Here is a 16,916-nt window from a genome sequence, read left to right on the forward strand (position 1 = left end):
TAACTGTGGTTGATGCAAACAGAACTTTGGTATTTGTAAGAAGCACACAGTCTCTGTAACATAAAAGTTCTTTTAGTCAAGCAAGGCCCAGGCAGGAGACAGTCCTAACTCAGCATGCTTGTTAAGTGCTGGATGCAATACACAGAATGGAATGCTGGTAACAAGGTGCATAGATTAGGCAAAGGGTAACACCTGAGGAGAGTCTCTTACTGCTGTTGAACTGTGGCTGGAGTCTGGAGCAAGCAGGAGAAATGCAGAATGATGTATGGAATGAAATGATGAGAGGAACCACTGGAGGCTGGAACACGGGGAACCACTGGAGACTTGACACACCAAATGTGACTCGTTGTCCAAGGCAATGTGGATGAGCTAGGAACTGGAGTTTATACACCTTGCTCTGTGATGATGGGATGAATCTCTGTGAGAACACACCCTCCAGGATTGGGTGCCCAGATCAGCTGAGAGTTAACTGGAGCTGGTGATTAACCGGGAGAATGATTCTGTAGACAGTTAATGCAATGCACAGCTGGTTGCTGGCTGGGATCAGTAGTGCACCGGGAGTTAATGCTGTTTAACTAGAATCCACTGTGTACTCCAGGATGCTGGCTGAAACCAGTGATTTCCAAAAGATAGAACTGGTTAGGTGGAGCACAGTGAGCTGTGGACTGCAGGAGACTGAAGACTGGAACTGCTGGGACCTGTAGTTCCACAGGTCCAATTCACAGGGAATACTCTGAAAACAGAGGACTGAAGCCAGGAGACGCCTGTTCACTGGAAGTGATGCAATGGAGAATGCAGATTCCTGACACGTGTTTGACCCCGACCAAGTAGCAGCTCGGCAAAGTTGCAATGCCGAGACACCCCGCGCAGCCGCCCAGGACGAGCCCACCTTCCTAGTGGAATGGGCTTTCACCGATTTCGGTAACGGCAAACCTGCCGTGGAATGAGCCTGCTGAATCGTTTGACATATCCAGCGGGCAATGGTCTGCTTGGAAGCAGGACACCCAATCTTATTGGGAGCATAGAGGATAAACAGAGACTTTGTTTTCCTGACAGGAGCCGTTCTGGCGACATAAATTATTAAAGTTCTGACCACATCCAGAGACTTTTCCTCAGCCAAAGCGCCAGTAGCCACTGGCACCACAATAGGTTGGTTGATATGAAAGGAGGAAACCACCTTAGGCAGAAATTGTTGCCGAGTTCTCAATTCTGATCTATCTTCATGAAAGATCAAATAAGGGCTCTTGTGAGACAAGGCCGCCAACTCAGACACCCGCCTTGCGGATGCCAATGCTAACAAAATGACAACCTTCCAAGTGAGGAATTTCAACTCCACCTTACGTAAAGGTTCAAACCAATGTGATTGAAGGAATGTTAATACCACATTAAGGTCCCAAGGTGCCACAGGGGGCACAAAGGGAGGTTGGATGTGCAGGACCCCTTTTACAAAGGTCTGCACCTCAGGAAGTGAGGCCAATTGTTTCTGAAAGAAAATTGATAAGGCAGAAATGTGCACTTTTATGGAGTCTAATTTAAGGCCCGCATCCACTCCATTTTGTAGAAAATGGAGAAAATGTCCAAGGTCAAATTTTTCCACTGCAGCTTTTTGGACTCGCACCAGGAAATATATTTCCTCCAAATACGGTGATAGTGCTTTGACGTCACACCCTTCATAGCAAGAATAAGGGTAGAAATGACTTCACTGGGAATACCCTTTCGGGCTAAAATCTGGCGTTCAACCGCCATGCCATCAAACATAGCCGCTGTAAGTCTTGATAGATGAACGGCCCCTGCCATAGCAGGTCCTCGCGAAGAGAAAGAGGCCAGGGATCTTCGACCAGTAACGCCTGAAGATCCGGGAACCAAATTCTCCTTGGTCAGTCTGGAACTACAAGGAGTACTGGAATCTTTGTTCTTCTCAAAATTCTCAGAACCTATGGGATAAGAGGAAGCGGAGGGAATATGTACACAGACGGAAACACCCAAGGTGTCGCCAGTGCATCCACTGCAGCCGCATGAGGGTCCCTGGACCTGGAACAATACTTCAGAAGTTTTCTGTTGAGGCGAGATGCCATCATGTCTATATGGGGAACCCCCCAAAGACTTGTCACTAGTGTGAAGACCTCTTGATGGATGCTCCACTCTCCTGGATATAGGTCGTATCTGCTGAGGAAGTCTGCTTCCCAGTTGTCCACTGCCGGAATGAATATTGCTGACAGAGCGCTTGTATGTTTCTCCGCCCAGCAAAGAATATTTGTGACTTCTGCCATTGCTGCTCTGCTTCTTGTGCCGCCTTGGCGGTTTATGTATGCTACTGCCGTGACATTGTGCGATTGGATCAGGACTGGCAGGTTTTGAAGATGTTCCGCTTGTAGAAGGCTGTTGTAAATGGCTCTCAGTTCCAGAACGTTTATGTGAAGATGAGTTTCTGGACTTGACCATCTTCCTTGGAAGTTCACCCCTTGCGTGGCTGCCCCCCCCCCCAACCTTGGAGACTTGCATCCGTGGTCACTAGGATCCAGTCCTGGATCCCGAACCTGCGTCCCGCTAAGAGGTGAGAGCTGTGGAGCCACCACAGGAGTGAGATTCTGGTGTTGGGAGATAGAACTATTCTCCGGTGCATATGAAGGTGGGATACGGACCACTTGTCCAACAGGTCCCACTGAAACACTCTGGCATGGAACCTCCCAAACTGGAGGGCCTCGTATGCTGCCACCATTTCCCCCAGCAACCTAATGCATTGATGAATGGAGACTGTTGTTGGTTTCAGTATGAGTTTTACCAAACTCTGAATTTCCAGAGCCTTCTCCATAGGGGATGCAGTCACTTTACCTCCAATCATAATACCGACGGACTATATACCGACACCCATTGACCGATGGTCGATATCCCGACAAGGTCTAAATACCGACACGGACTAAATACCGACATGTGAAATACCGACAAGGTCTAAATACCGACATGTAAAATGCCGACAGGTCGAAATACCGACACAAGTTTTTCATGATTTTTTTCATTAAAACCGACTTGTTCATACTTTACCGTCCCAGTGGACCTGGAGGGGGAATATAATAGTGTGCCGAGCGCAGCATGGCGAGCGCAGCGAGCCATGCGAGGGGACGCGGTACACTTTATATGGTGTCCATGTTGATTTATGTCGACATACACACAAAAAAACATAAAAAAATCATGAAAAACTTGTGTCGGTATTTCGACCTGTCGGCATTTTACATGTCGGTATTTAGACCTTGTCGGTATTTCACATGTCGGTATTTAGTCCGTGTCGGTATTTAGACCTTGTCGGGATATCGACCATCGGTCAATGGGTGTCGGTATATAGTCCGTCGGTATTATGATTGGCGGGATATCATACCGATCCCCTCCATAGGGAGGAACACTCTGCTGGACTGTGTCCAGAATCATGCCCAAAAACGCCAACCGGGTTGTCGGGATTAACTGTGATTTCGGCAAGTTTAAGAGTCAGCCGTGCTGTTGCAGAATCGACAGGGACAGTGCAATGTCCTGTACCAACTTGTCCTGGGATCTCGCTTTTATCAGGAGATCGTCCAATTACGGGATAATTGTAATGCCTTGCTTGTGGAGAACCATCATTTCTACCATGACTTTGGTGAAAATCTTCGGAGCCGTGGCCAGGCCAAACGGCAACGTCTGAAATTGGTAATGAGTATCCTGGATTGCAAACCTCAGGTAACTTTGATGAGGGGGATAGATGAGGACACTGGAGATCACCGCTCTGAGAGACTCCATCTTGAATTTGAATTTCTTCAGGAAGAAATTGAGAGATTTCAGGTTGAGGATTGGTCTTAACGAGCCATCCGGCTATGGTACTACAAACAGGCTTGAATACAAAGCCCTCCCCTTGCTGCACCAGGGGAACTGGGACCACAACCTGATTTTGATACAATTTTTGTATCGCTCCACAGACTAGAACTCTGTCTGGAAGCGAAGCTGGTAAGGTTGATTTGAAAAAACGGCGAGGGGGAACGTCTTGAAACTCCAGTTTGTACCCTTGGGACACAATTTGCAACACCCAAGAGTCTAGGCCCGAGCGAACCCAGACCTGACTGAAGAAATTTAGACGTGCCCCCACCGGTGTGGTCTCCTGTAGGGGAGACCCGGCGTCATGCGGTGGATATGGCAGAAGCGGGGAGGACTTCTGATCCTGGGAACCCGAGGAGGCGGGTGTTCTTTTGCCCCTTCCTCTACCTCTGGTAGCAAGGAAGGAATTTCCTCGGCCTCTTCTATATTTGTTGGGCCGAAAGGATTGCATTTGATAGTGGTGCGGTTTCTTTAGTTGCGCAGGAACTGTTATGCACACCAGTGCCTGCAGGAATGTACTGGTGTTTGAACTGTTATGCACACCAGTGCCTGCAGGAATGTACTGGTGTCTGAACGGATAGGTATGCAAAACAAATGAACTCACAGATAGACTGGGGAATATGACATAACATACACAGAAGGTGATAGGGTAACAAAATACACACAAAGTGAACAGAGAAGCCCAGAGGCTAAGGAACTGGGTGTCTCCCTCGTATTAGAAATGCTCAGATGGAAAAAGCAAGATGTTGTGTTTTAATACGTAGAGAACCCGAAATGCTGTTGCTAAGGGCAACAGCAAAACCCTAAAGGGTTACCAACGGGTGTGGCAGTAAACTCCTTGGTCAGAGATGGAATAATAGACACAAGGTGAGTCTCCACAATCCTAATTCTCACTTGCAGGGCCCAGGTTCAGCTTACTGCCACTAAACTGACACATGGACGCCCTGCACAGTGAGAGAGGATTAAGCAGGCAGGTCTGAAAGTACAGCCACAAACCTGCTGGGTTCACAGAATAGCAAAAGAACCTCAGCAGGCTAAACGACTGACTCCAGTTTTACTGCTAGGTCTGGATTGGCAGAGTGTAGTACCAAATCCCCAGACCTATTTGCAGTAAGCAACAAAAAATACAAAGCTACACAGTACTGGCTAACTTTCAGGAACTGACTAACCAACAAAGATTCAGCAGCATCTGCTTAACCTGAGAAGAGGCCTTATAAAGCAGGTGCTGTCCACGCCCCCCTCAGACCTCACAGACTGTGAGCACAAAAACCAGCACCGGATCCCCTGCCTGTAACCACTGCACAGCAAAAGACCCAAACCGGAGTATCAGCTGCGCTCAGGTTACTCCGCTAGCACTTGTCTCCCGGTTGCCATGACGACGTGGCAGCACAGGGCAGGAGACCCTAACAGTACCCCCTCTCTGACGAGGGGTCAAAGAACCCCTACCACCGGGTTTATCGGGGAACTGCGAGAAGAAAGAGCGTATCAGTCTGGGGGCATGAAGATCACAACTGCGCACCCACGACCGCTCCTCCGGGCCATACCCCTTCCAGTGCACCAAAAATGACAGCCGACTCCGAACCATCTTGGAGTCAAGAATCCTTTCAACAACAAACTCCCTCTGGCCACGTATCAGAAGAGGGGAAGGTCTTCCTCTGGAAGAAGGATTACTAATCGCCCGTTTTAAAAGGGAACAATGAAATGTTTTATTGATACCCAAAGAACGGGGCAGATCTAACTGAAATGCCACCGGATTGATAACCCTGGTGATCTTATAAGGGCCGATGAACCGGGGGCCTAACTTATGAGATGGCTGTCTCAACTTCAAATTCTTGGTAGACAACCAGACGAAGTCTCCTAATTTGAAGCTGCAGGGTCTTTTCCGCTTATCAAAAACCCTTTTGGTCACTAATGACACAGACACAAGGGCTTTCTTCACTTTCCGCCAAATACCTCTAAGGACCGAAACCACAGAGGAACCACCAGGCGTGGAGTCCAGGGGGTCAAAAGAATTGGCCTTAGGATGATGCCCATACACACAAAGGAAGGGAGAGATCCCTGTAGCAGAGTGAGCCGCGTTGTTATAGGCAAACTCCGCCATTGACAGATGAGCAACCCAGTCAGTCTGACACTTGGAGACATAACACCTGAGGAACTGCTCCAAGGACTGGTTCACCCTTTCAGTCTGCCCATTAGACTGCGGATGGTAGCCTGACGACAAGCTGACAGAAATCTGGAGATCGGAACAAAATGCCCTCCAGAATTTGGCCACAAACTGGGATCCGCGGTCAGAGACCACATCAAGTGGCAACCCGTGGAGACGCACAACATGCAGCATAAATAATTCAGACAGGCGTCTGGCCGATGGCAGCCCAACCAGTGGAACGAAGTGCGCCATCTTCGAAAACCTGTCAACGACAACCCAGATGGCTGTCATCCCCGAGGATTTGGGCAAGTCCACAACAAAATCCATTGAAATGTGGGTCCATGGCTTAGATGGAATAGAGAGTGGATGTAATGGGCCAACAGGAACCCCTCTAGGAGTCTTATTTCGGGCACAGATGTCACATGCCCGAACCCACTGATCCACATCCTTAGCCACCGAGGGCCACCACACCGCCCTAGATAGCAACTCCCGAGTTCTGGCAATACCCGGGTGACCTGCCGACTTTTTGGCATGGAATTCCAGGAACACTCGCTGTCTTAACCTAGGAGGCACAAACAAAAGACCTACTGGAAGGTCTGGAGGAGCCTGCTCCTGTGCTCTAAGGACTAATGACAAGAGGTCCTGGGTAATGCCCACTTTAATACATGATGGGGACACAATGGGCAATGGCTCCTCGGTGGTCTCCTGGATTGGAGCAAAACTCCGCGAGAGCGCATCAGCCTTGATGTTTTTTGACCCAGGGCGATATGTTATCAAAAAATTAAAGCGAGCAAAAAACAAAGCCCATCGTGCCTGCCTGGCATTGAGACGCTTCGCTGACTCTAAATATGCCAGATTCTTATGGTCGGTGAGAATTCAGACCACAAACTTAGCCCCCTCAAGCCAGTGTCTCCACTCCTCGAGTGCATCCTTAATAGCCAACAATTCCCGGTTACCCACGTCATAATTCATCTCGGCAGGCGAAAATTTACGGGAAAAGTAAGCACAGGGATGAAGGCGATTATCAGACACTCCCATCTGAGAGAGCACTGCCCCAATACCCATCTCAGAGGCATCCACCTCCACCACAAAAGGACGCTCTGGATCTGGGTGTCGCAGCACCTTGGCCGAGACAAATGCCCTTTTGAGACGGGCAAAAGCCGATTTGGCCTCACGAGACCAGTGAGCAACATCCGCCCCTTTCTTAGTGAGTGCCACCAAGGGCGCCACTATAGACGAAAATCCAGCGATAAATCGTCTATAAAAATTTGCAAAGCCCAGGAAACGCTGAAGCGCCTTCAAACTAGTGGGCTGCACCCAATCCAGGACTGCCTGTACCTTGGAACCCTCCATTTGGAAACCTTCTGGGGAGATAATATATCCTAGAAATGCGATTTGCTGAACTTCAAATTCGCACTTCTCCAGCTTCGCCCCAAGCCGGTGGTCTCTGAGTTTCTGGAGGACTAAGCGTACATGCTTCCGATGTTCCTCCAGGGAATGGGAGAAGATTAGGATGTCATCTAAGTATACAACTAAGAATCTATCCAAATATTCCCTGAGCACATCGTTCATGAAATCCTGGAAGACTGCCGGGGCATTACAGAGCCCAAAAGGCATCACCAAATATTCATAATGCCCTGAGTGGGTATTAAAGGCAGTCTTCCATTCATCCCCCTCTCTTATTCGGATTAGATTGTACGCACCGCGTAGGTCAATCTTAGAAAAAATGGTGGCAGTACGAAGCTGGTCAAACAAGACCGAAATGAGAGGCAGTGTGTATGAGTTTTTAATCGTGATACGGTTCAATTCCCTGAAGTCGATGCAGGGTCGCAATGAACCGTCCTTTTTACCCACGAAGTAGAACCCCGACCCAACTGGAGACTGTGAAGGTCTGATAAATCCTTTAGCCAAGTTCTCCTGAATGTACTCTGCCATAGCCTGAGTCTCAGGACGTGACAGGGAGTACAACCTAATCTTGGGAAGCTTAGCATTCGGCAACAAATCAATGGCACAGTCATAGGGGCGATGGGGAGGTAGTACCTCTGCAACTTTTTTGGAGAACACGTCCGCAAAATCTGCATAACACCCTGGCAATCCTGGCAAACTTAGCTGCGAGAGCCTGACTGGAAGGCTCAAGCAACTCCTGAAACAATCAGTACCCCAACTAAGAATCTCCCCAGAGACCCAGTCAAATTGAGGATTGTGGGCCCTTAACCAGGGTAACCCCAACACCCATGGGGCAAAAGTACAGACAGTCACATAAAAGGACAATTTTTCAGAGTGTGTGGCTCCAATAAACAAAGAAATCTGGCTAGTGCAAGAGGTAATTTTACCCTGGGATAATGGTTCCCCGTTTAACCCACAAATCTCAATTTCCGACGCCAAGGGTACTAAGGAAACAGAGTGTTTCAGGGCGAATTGGCGGTCCATAAAAACCCCGTCGGTCTCACTGTCCACAAAGGCCTCAGTCTTGACAGTTTGACCGAGGAACTTCAAGGTCACCGGAATGATAAAAGTCTTCTCTGGAAATTCTAACTTCTGGCCTGACAGGATATTTCCCATCACCCTCAGGCCCTGAAGTTTTCCGGCTTTTCTGGACATGATACTACCACATGACCCTTATTCCCACAGTACAAACACAACCCCTGCTGTCTCCTCCGCGTCTTCTCACGCGAGGAGAGGCGGGTAGCCCCAATCTGCATAGGCTCCTCGGAAAATTCCTCAGAGTCTGAGGTTCCCTTGGGAAAGAAGGAAACCTCGGTCTCCCTTTCAAGCCTACGCTCTCTCAGCCGTCTATCCACCCGGATGGATAACTGCATGTGCTGATCCAAGCTATCAGGCAAGGGATATTGTACCAGTTGGTCTTTTATCTGGTTAGAAAGACCTCTTCGGTACTGGTGTCTCAGGGCTGGGTCATTCCACTGGGTATCATGGGCCAACCTCCGAAACTCCGTACAGTAAACCTCAACTGGCCTTCGCCCTTGCTTAAGGATCGAAATCTGAGCCTCGGCTGAGGCCGTCTTGTCAGGGTCATCATACAACATGCCCAGTGCCGTAAAAAAAAGCATCAACACTTTTAAGCGACGGACAGTCAGGCTGCAACCCATATGCCCAGACCTGTGGGTCTCCTTGTGGCAAGGAAATCACTATGCCCACCCGCTGAATCTCTGACCCAGAAGACTGAGGCCTAAGCTGGAAATATAACTTGCAGCTCTCCTTGAAACAAAAGAACTGCGAGCGATCTCCAGAAAAACGATCCGGAAGATTTACTTTCGGCTCCTTAACCCCTGAAGGTGCTGCTGCTGCGGGAGCTCCGCCAGCAGCCTGGGAGGTGTGCATTTTAATGGACAAATCATTAAATTGACGAGTCAGGACCTGCACCTGATCGACCACCTGTTGCAACGTATTTTGAGGGGTATGCTCCATATTCCCACAAAATTTCAACAGGAGTATTGGGCTGCTGAATATGTTATGCACACCAGTGCCTGCAGGAATGTACTGGTGTTTGAACTGTTATGCACACCAGTGCCTGCAGGAATGTACTGGTGTCTGAACAGAGAGGGATGCAAAACAAATGAACTCACAGACAGACTGGGAAATATGACATAACGTACACAGAAGGTGATAGGGTAACAAAACCAACACAGAGTGAACAGAGAAGCCCAGAGGCTAAGAAACTGGGTGTCTCCCTCGTATTAGAAATGCTCAGATGGAAAAAGCAAGATGTTGTGTTTTAATACGTAGAGAACCCGAAATGCTGTTGCTAAGGGCAACAGCAAAACCCTAAAGGGTTACCAACGGGTGTGGCAGTAAACTCCTTGGTCAGAGATGGAATAATAGACACAAGGTGAGTCTCCACAATCCTAATTCTCACTTGCAGGGCCCAGGTTCAGCTTACTGCCACTAAACTGACACATGGACGCCCTGCACAGTGAGAGAGGATTAAGCAGGCAGGTCTGAAAGTACAGCCACAAACCTGCTGGGTTCACAGAATAGCAAAAGAACCTCAGCAGGCTAAACGACTGACTCCAGTCTTACTGCTAGGTCTGGATTGGCAGAGTGTAGTACCAAATCCCCAGGCCTATTTGCAGTAAGCAACAAAAAATACAAAGCTACACAGTACTGGCTAACTTTCAGGAACTGACTAACCAACAAAGATTCAGCAGCATCTGCTTAACCTGAGAAGAGGCCTTATAAAGCAGGTGCTGTCCACGCCCCCCTCAGACCTCACAGACTGTGAGCACAAAAACCAGCACCGGATCCCCTGCCGTGCACAGAGCCTGTAACCACTGCACAGCAAAAGACCCAAACCGGAGTATCAGCTGCGCTCAGGTTACTCCGCTAGCACTTGTCTCCCGGTTGCCATGACGACGTGGCAGCGCAGGGCAGGAGACCCTAACAGGAACATAAGGTAAAAAGGACGACTTACCCACAGTAGCTGCTGATACCAAATCAGTAAGGCCGTCACCAAAAAGTTCACCACCCTTATATGGGGGAGACTCCATATTTTTCTTGGAATCAGCGTCAGCATTCCAATGCTGAGTCCAGAGCGCTCGCCTAGCCGCCACGGACATAGCATTTGCCTTAGAACATAGAAGGCCAGCATCTCTTGCAGCTTCTTTCAAGTATGCAGCCGCGTCTCTGATTTAACCAAGCGTCGTATGGATGCTATCCCTATCAAGAGTATCCAAATCAGAAGACAAACTTTCTGCCCATTTTTCAATAGCGCTACTTACCCACGCTGACGCAATGAGAGGCCTGAGCTGCGTACCTGTGGTTGTATAAATAGCTTTCAAAATAGCCTCCTGCTTACGATCAGCCGGCTCCTTAAGGGCTGTCGACTGAGCAGCAGGGAGGGCTACCTGTTTAGATAAGCGCGCTAGGGCTTTGTCTACTGTGGGGGGTGTCTCGCACTTTTCCCTATCAGCAGCGGGAAAGGGGTACGCCACCGTGATCCGTTTAGGAATCTGAAATTTCTTATCAGGGCTGTCCCAGATCTTATCAAAGAGAGCGTTCAGTTCAAACAAGGAGGAAACGTAACCGAGCGTTTCTTTTCCTTATAAATAAGGACCCTTGTTTCAGTAGTAATAGGCTCCTCTGTGATATGTAAGATGTCTTTAACAGCTACAATCATATACTGAATACTCTGCTAATTTAGGATCTAATCTGGAATCAGTATAATCGACATCTGCCTCAGAGTCCGTGTCGGTATCTGTGTCAACTAACTGGTCAATATTACGTTTATGTGACCCCGTAGGGTCCTGGTGCAATAAAGCACCCTCCATTGATCTCTTCCACACCTGAATTTGAGATTCAGACTGATCAAACTTTTGATTTAAAAGAGTGACATTAGCATTCAAAGTAGTCAACTGATCAGCAGTCGGCGGTGCCGACAGGGCAACCCCCAAAACATTTGGTGTCCCCAATAAATTATCCCCCGGAGAGGAATAATCTGCCTCAGACATGTCGTCCACAGAAGACAGCACCCAAATCAAAGCCCGTCAGGGAACACAAAGGGAAATAGCCAGCTCACGCCCCAGAGCCAAAATGCAGGTCTGAAAACACCCTGAAGTGCCCCAGAGCTGCAGCGCTTTATATATATATATATATATATATATATATATATTAAATATGCCCCTCTCTTTTTTTTGCCCCCTGGTACTTGCTGCTTGTGAGGAAGGACCAGCGACAGTGTGTGGAGGAGGAAATGGCGCCGAGTGAGCAGTGAGGACAAAGCCCCGCCCCCATAATGGCACGCTTCGGTCCCGCTTTTTTTATATATTTATTTTACCTGGCGGGGGTTTAGGATAGTGCCTAGGCACTTTATGTCCTTTCTGGCCAGTTTACATGAGGTAAAAATTCCCCAGAGCGCCCCCCCCCCAGCACCCTGCACACCGTACTGTATGGGAGCCTGGCGCGCACTGTACTTCCCTCGCTGCGCGGTACCTCTAAATGCCGTCATTCTGACGAGAAGTCTTCTTTTCTTAATACTCACCTGTCTTCTGACTTCTGGCTCTGAAAGGGGGTGACGGCAGGGTGTGGGAGCGAGCATCCGAAAGTACCCGGCGTTCATCTCCCCTCAGGTGCGGAGGCATCCTGTCAGCAGCAGCAGAGCCCTGGAACTCATTAGAAGTGGGTCTAACTGCTCTCCCCTCAGACCCACGAAGCAGGGAGACTGTAGCCAGCAGATCTCCCCAAAATAAAAAACCTAACATAAGTCTTTTTAGAGAAATTCATTAGAGCTCCCCCGAGTGCATCCAGTCTGCCTGGGCACATTTCTAAAACTGAGTCTGGGGAGGGAAATAGAGGGAGGAGCCAGGTCACGCCCCTTTGAAAGTCTTAAAGTGCCCATGTCTCCTGCGGATCCCGTCTATACCCCATGGTAATTTTGGTGTCCCCAACATCCTCTAGGACGAAATAGAAAGTGACATTTTCTGTAACAATATTAATCTTGTAAACAATAGGAGAAGACGACTCTCTGGGACACTTAATTGTAAATGTGTGTGTATAATAAAACATAACTTTTAATGAAGGCTTTATAACATTATGTCTCAGACTATCATTGTGTCCACCCTCCTGAGAACACTCACAATAACAAATGTAATATTATAATAAGACTTAGATATATCTCTCTCTTGTACTGGTAACTAACCATGAAGTATAAATGGAGATGTAGTCACTCGCCAAGTCCTATGTCAGCACCAATGTAAAACAATGGATGGGGAACACATCGTATGAATTGGAGATTCTAGATGAACAATAACATCAGTCATATGAGCTGATGGATCAGAGAAATGTCTCCTAACGTTACTCCTGGAAGCATTGGTAAGGTAGCATTCCTTTATGTGTGTGCTCATACGCTGGTAAGCCTGAACATGTGTTAACCTTATATAACGTATATTGCTACAGCAGAGTAGGTGTGGAACAAGGTACTTTACATGCAATACACCATATAATACACTGCAATCATCATCATCATCTGCTAGGTTATAATCCACACTTACACCCCCCCCCCCGACATCATCAGTGTCTTACCCCTATATCCTCAATAGTAATAAGGATGATGTGTGTACGGTAAGTATGATACAGAGAACTACATATCAGGATCTATACAGCTGCCACCATACTTCTGCTTCTCATACGTGTGCTACTGGCAGCAGTGAACATCTGAGTGAGAGTGCAGGGAAGACAGCAGAGTTGGATGAGGAAGATTGGATCTGCCTTTGCAGGGATGTACCACACCTGTCACCCCTGTTAGTATATAAAATAATAAATAAGAGGGGCGTGGCCTGAGTCTATCCAGACGTGCTTTCTGGAGATCTCCTCACTAAGTGGCTTCTTATCTACCCTACCTGATATCTCTCAGCCGCCACAGGGACCAAGACCCAATCTATTAATACCCCACTCCTACTGCCCTAAAGCCGCTCACTCTGCTCACTCCGGGCACCGTTCACTGCCGCAGCCTAGTGACGCCTATGAAGCCACGGGCTGTATTCTGGGGGTAAGTGCGCCCAGTCTTTCCTGCATGCTCCGGACACCTGACTTAGAGGAGCTTTTGCCTCAGGTGGGAGCACTTGCTCTCCTGCTCACACAGGTGAGCAACTCCCGCTATTACGGGGGACAGAATGGGCTGCCCACAGTCACCGGAGCACGGCGGTGATATTAGGTAGTGAAGTGGCTGCCATTTTGGATCCTGGTACCCGGCCATCGCATGCTTTGCCTTCTGCCTTCAATAAGGTGTAAAACTGATATAAGCTGCTAAATAAGTGTCCTGACGGCTGGACTGGGGTCACTACACTAAATTGAAGCATTTGCCTGGAGGTGACACTACCTTCTATTTATATGGTACCACTATAATCTACTTCCTCTCAGTCTACATGCAGAGCCCAGTATTAAGTATCGTCTGAGTACAGCTCATTACACTCTGATTACAACCTCACAGTATATTATTTTGTGGATTTATCCACTGAATATATTTCGCCATTTCTGTCTCTCTGTGCTGAGTACTTCACGTCTGTGATCACGCTGACCTCTAGTGGAATTTCTCACTCATTACTGTGTTATTTGAGTTGCATTACATCATGTTTACTTGAAATTTTGGCTCGGATATCCCCATCACCCAGACTGAGAATGTCATTTTGAACGGAGTCATCTTGATGTAACCTCCTGACAGCATGCTACTGCTCCTTATATTTATAGATTGTTTGTATTTTCATATCTCTGAGAGGTCAGTCTCTTTGTAGCCGGCTTACCATGCCTCCAAAAAAGGTTAAAAGGTACCAAATTGGCCCCACCTGTCCATCTCTTTGGTACCTCGAATTCAGGTGGTCCTTCTGAGACCACTACAACATCATCTGCTTCTTCTTGTCAGACGCACAGCCCAGCTGTAATGGCTGAAGATGTCTTAAGACATTCTAGATGGTGCTGTTACTCTACACTCTATACATTCTATGTTATCTATATTTAAGGAATGAAATAATCTCAGAACTTAACTTTAATATTCAAGCTCTGAGGTCCGATATCAGTGAGATTGGCACTCGTACAGACTAAGATGAAAGATTGTTGCATCTCACAAAGATCTGATTTCAGCACATGACACCCTTCAGGAAGACATGGGGGTATATTCAATTAGACGGCAGTTTTCGACTTTTTAAGGTCGAAGAGTGATTCGACCTATTCAATTCCATCAGTTTTTATTCGACAAGTCGTGGAATTCGACTTGTCGAATAGTACGTGAATCGGCGGTATAGCTGCCGATTCACATACTTTTAAGTGAAACGGGGCCAAATTCAACAGGATTTGGCACCCGTTTCTGACCATCTCAGTCAGACATAAAAAAAAGTCGGACTGAGATGTGGCACCCAGAGGAGGAGAGGGTAGGGGGGGGGAGCCGTGGGGAGACAGGGGACAGCCGCGGGCATACAGGGGAGAGAAGCACTACAGCACAGCGCTGCAGCAGGATGTCTCACAGCCGCGCCGCCCACGGCAGAGTCCACCCGGCTCCAGCAAGTGAGGTCACGCTTGCTGGAGCCGGGTGGACACTGCAGTTAGGTCTGGCGGCTGTGAGACAACCTCCTGCAGCGCTGCTCTCCTCCGTCTGCCCGTGGCTCCCCCCCCCCACACTCTTGTCCTCTGGGTCCCTCATCTCAATTCGACTTTTTAAAAGTCAAATTGAGATGAGATTGAACAGGGGTTGTCTGATCCATGCCGACAAATGCATGTCGGAATGGATCCGACCCTAATTGAATATACCCCATGGTCTCTATGCGTGATAAAGTCATTGATTTAGAAGACAGGTCTCGGAGAAATAATATCAGAATAATGGGCATTCTCGATTCTGTTACAAATGCTGAGCTTTATGATTATGCCACGGTCCTCTTTTCAGAAACTTCCACCGAAGGCTTCTGCCGCGGACCTTCTTATTGATAGGATCCATAGACTCCCAAAGTCCAAACAGGCCACTATCCAAGCACCGAGTGTCCACTTTTTTCATATTAAAGAACACATTCTACAGGCTGCTTTGTCTTCCTCATCCACAGCTGAGTGCCTGGATAATCTGCAGATATTTCCGGATATTTCTCCTGCGACGCTGGCCAAAAGGCGTCTATTCCACCCAAGGAAATGTGCAATACAAATGGGGCTTTCCTAATAAGATTATTGTAATGTGAAACGGCGCCTTCACAGTGATACCTTCACCCGAGGATGGCCCTGCTATTCTGAAAAAGTGAGACAGTCCTTCATGACACTTTACCTAAACCAATCCCGGAGGAGTTGTCTTACATCTTGAAGTAATATGCTAAAGGAGTAAGACTGTTGCAGACACTCAGAGTTTCCTACTGTATGTATGGCTCACCTCCCACAGTGTAACCTTTGAAGTGCGCCCAACATGGCTGCCCCATATGATACACTTTGTCAGGAATCTGCATTTTTCGTCAAATCACTTACCAGTTCTCTGATGTACTGGCCTCCGGAGGTCACATCCTCAGCCCGGCAGCATGTTCCATGATTACTTGCAATGCGCAGAGACTCTCCCCAGTGTGTATCCCGCTTGCCATACAGTGTGTACCCCAATGTATTCCCACCATCTCCAGAGTATGGGCACCTCCATGACACCTGCAGTCAGCTGACTTGGTTCTATCCACTCCTGAGCATTGGGCACTCACATGACTTGATTCTCCAATCCCTGCTTACCAGGGGGTATATTCCCAGAGTTCCTGCTCAGTATGATTGCCTTGAACAACGCGTCACATCCTGTGAACAAGTGTCTCCTGGCTTCAATCTTCTGTCTTCAGAGATTCCCATGTGTATTAGTCCTGTGGAACTACAGGTCCCAGCAGTTTCCAATCTTCAGTTTGCAGTTCTGTTCTTCAGTTCCTCTTGGTACCTGCTCTTCTTTCCAGGATGGTCCTCCACTGCCGTGGAACCACAAGCACCAGCAACCTGAGTACCTGTGATCAGCTTCACACCTTATCCAGCTACAGTGTGCTCCAGCCCTCTGCAGTAGAGACTCTCCTCCAGGTGCATCTCGTTACCTACTCCTGTTCGTCAGCCTGCAAGCTGCCAGTGTTATTCCAACCTGCACTGAGGATTTTACCCACTTGTTCCTGTCTCCTGCAACAGTTACCTGGCTCACTATTTCCACCATTATCCCTACTGTGCTCCACGATCCAGAAACCATCAGTTCCCTTACCGATACATCGGTCCCCTGATCGATTGTTTCCCACATCACAGACTCTGCCATAGACTTTCAGCTTCCATGCTGTTCCACCCACAATTGCATATCTTCTGTTGTCATCAGTATTCCTGCTGTCATATTGTTTGCATCAATTGCTAAATAAACAACACAGCGCACATGCACAGGAATCGTATCCAGCCTCCTCGTTTTCTCCACCGCACCACCTCTGACCCACTAGTGCCCCCTCCAGGAACA

The 16,916-nt window shown here is 48.1% G+C and overlaps 1 protein-coding gene across 1 annotated transcript in view; it reads right to left on the reverse strand.

Annotated features, from left to right (window-relative positions):
• LOC134983780 (oocyte zinc finger protein XlCOF7.1-like) overlaps positions 1 to 16,631 on the reverse strand; it is a 122,254-nt gene extending 105,623 nt beyond the window's left edge. Inside the window, exon 1 of the mRNA XM_063949416.1 lies at positions 16,611 to 16,631. Coding sequence (XP_063805486.1) covers positions 16,611 to 16,631 — 21 coding nt within the window. The remainder of the gene's footprint in view (positions 1 to 16,610) is intronic.
• Between the last annotated feature and the right edge of the window lie 285 nt (positions 16,632 to 16,916).

Source organism: Pseudophryne corroboree (assembly GCF_028390025.1).
Source record: "Pseudophryne corroboree isolate aPseCor3 chromosome 3 unlocalized genomic scaffold, aPseCor3.hap2 SUPER_3_unloc_24, whole genome shotgun sequence".
NCBI lineage: Eukaryota > Metazoa > Chordata > Amphibia > Anura > Myobatrachidae > Pseudophryne > Pseudophryne corroboree.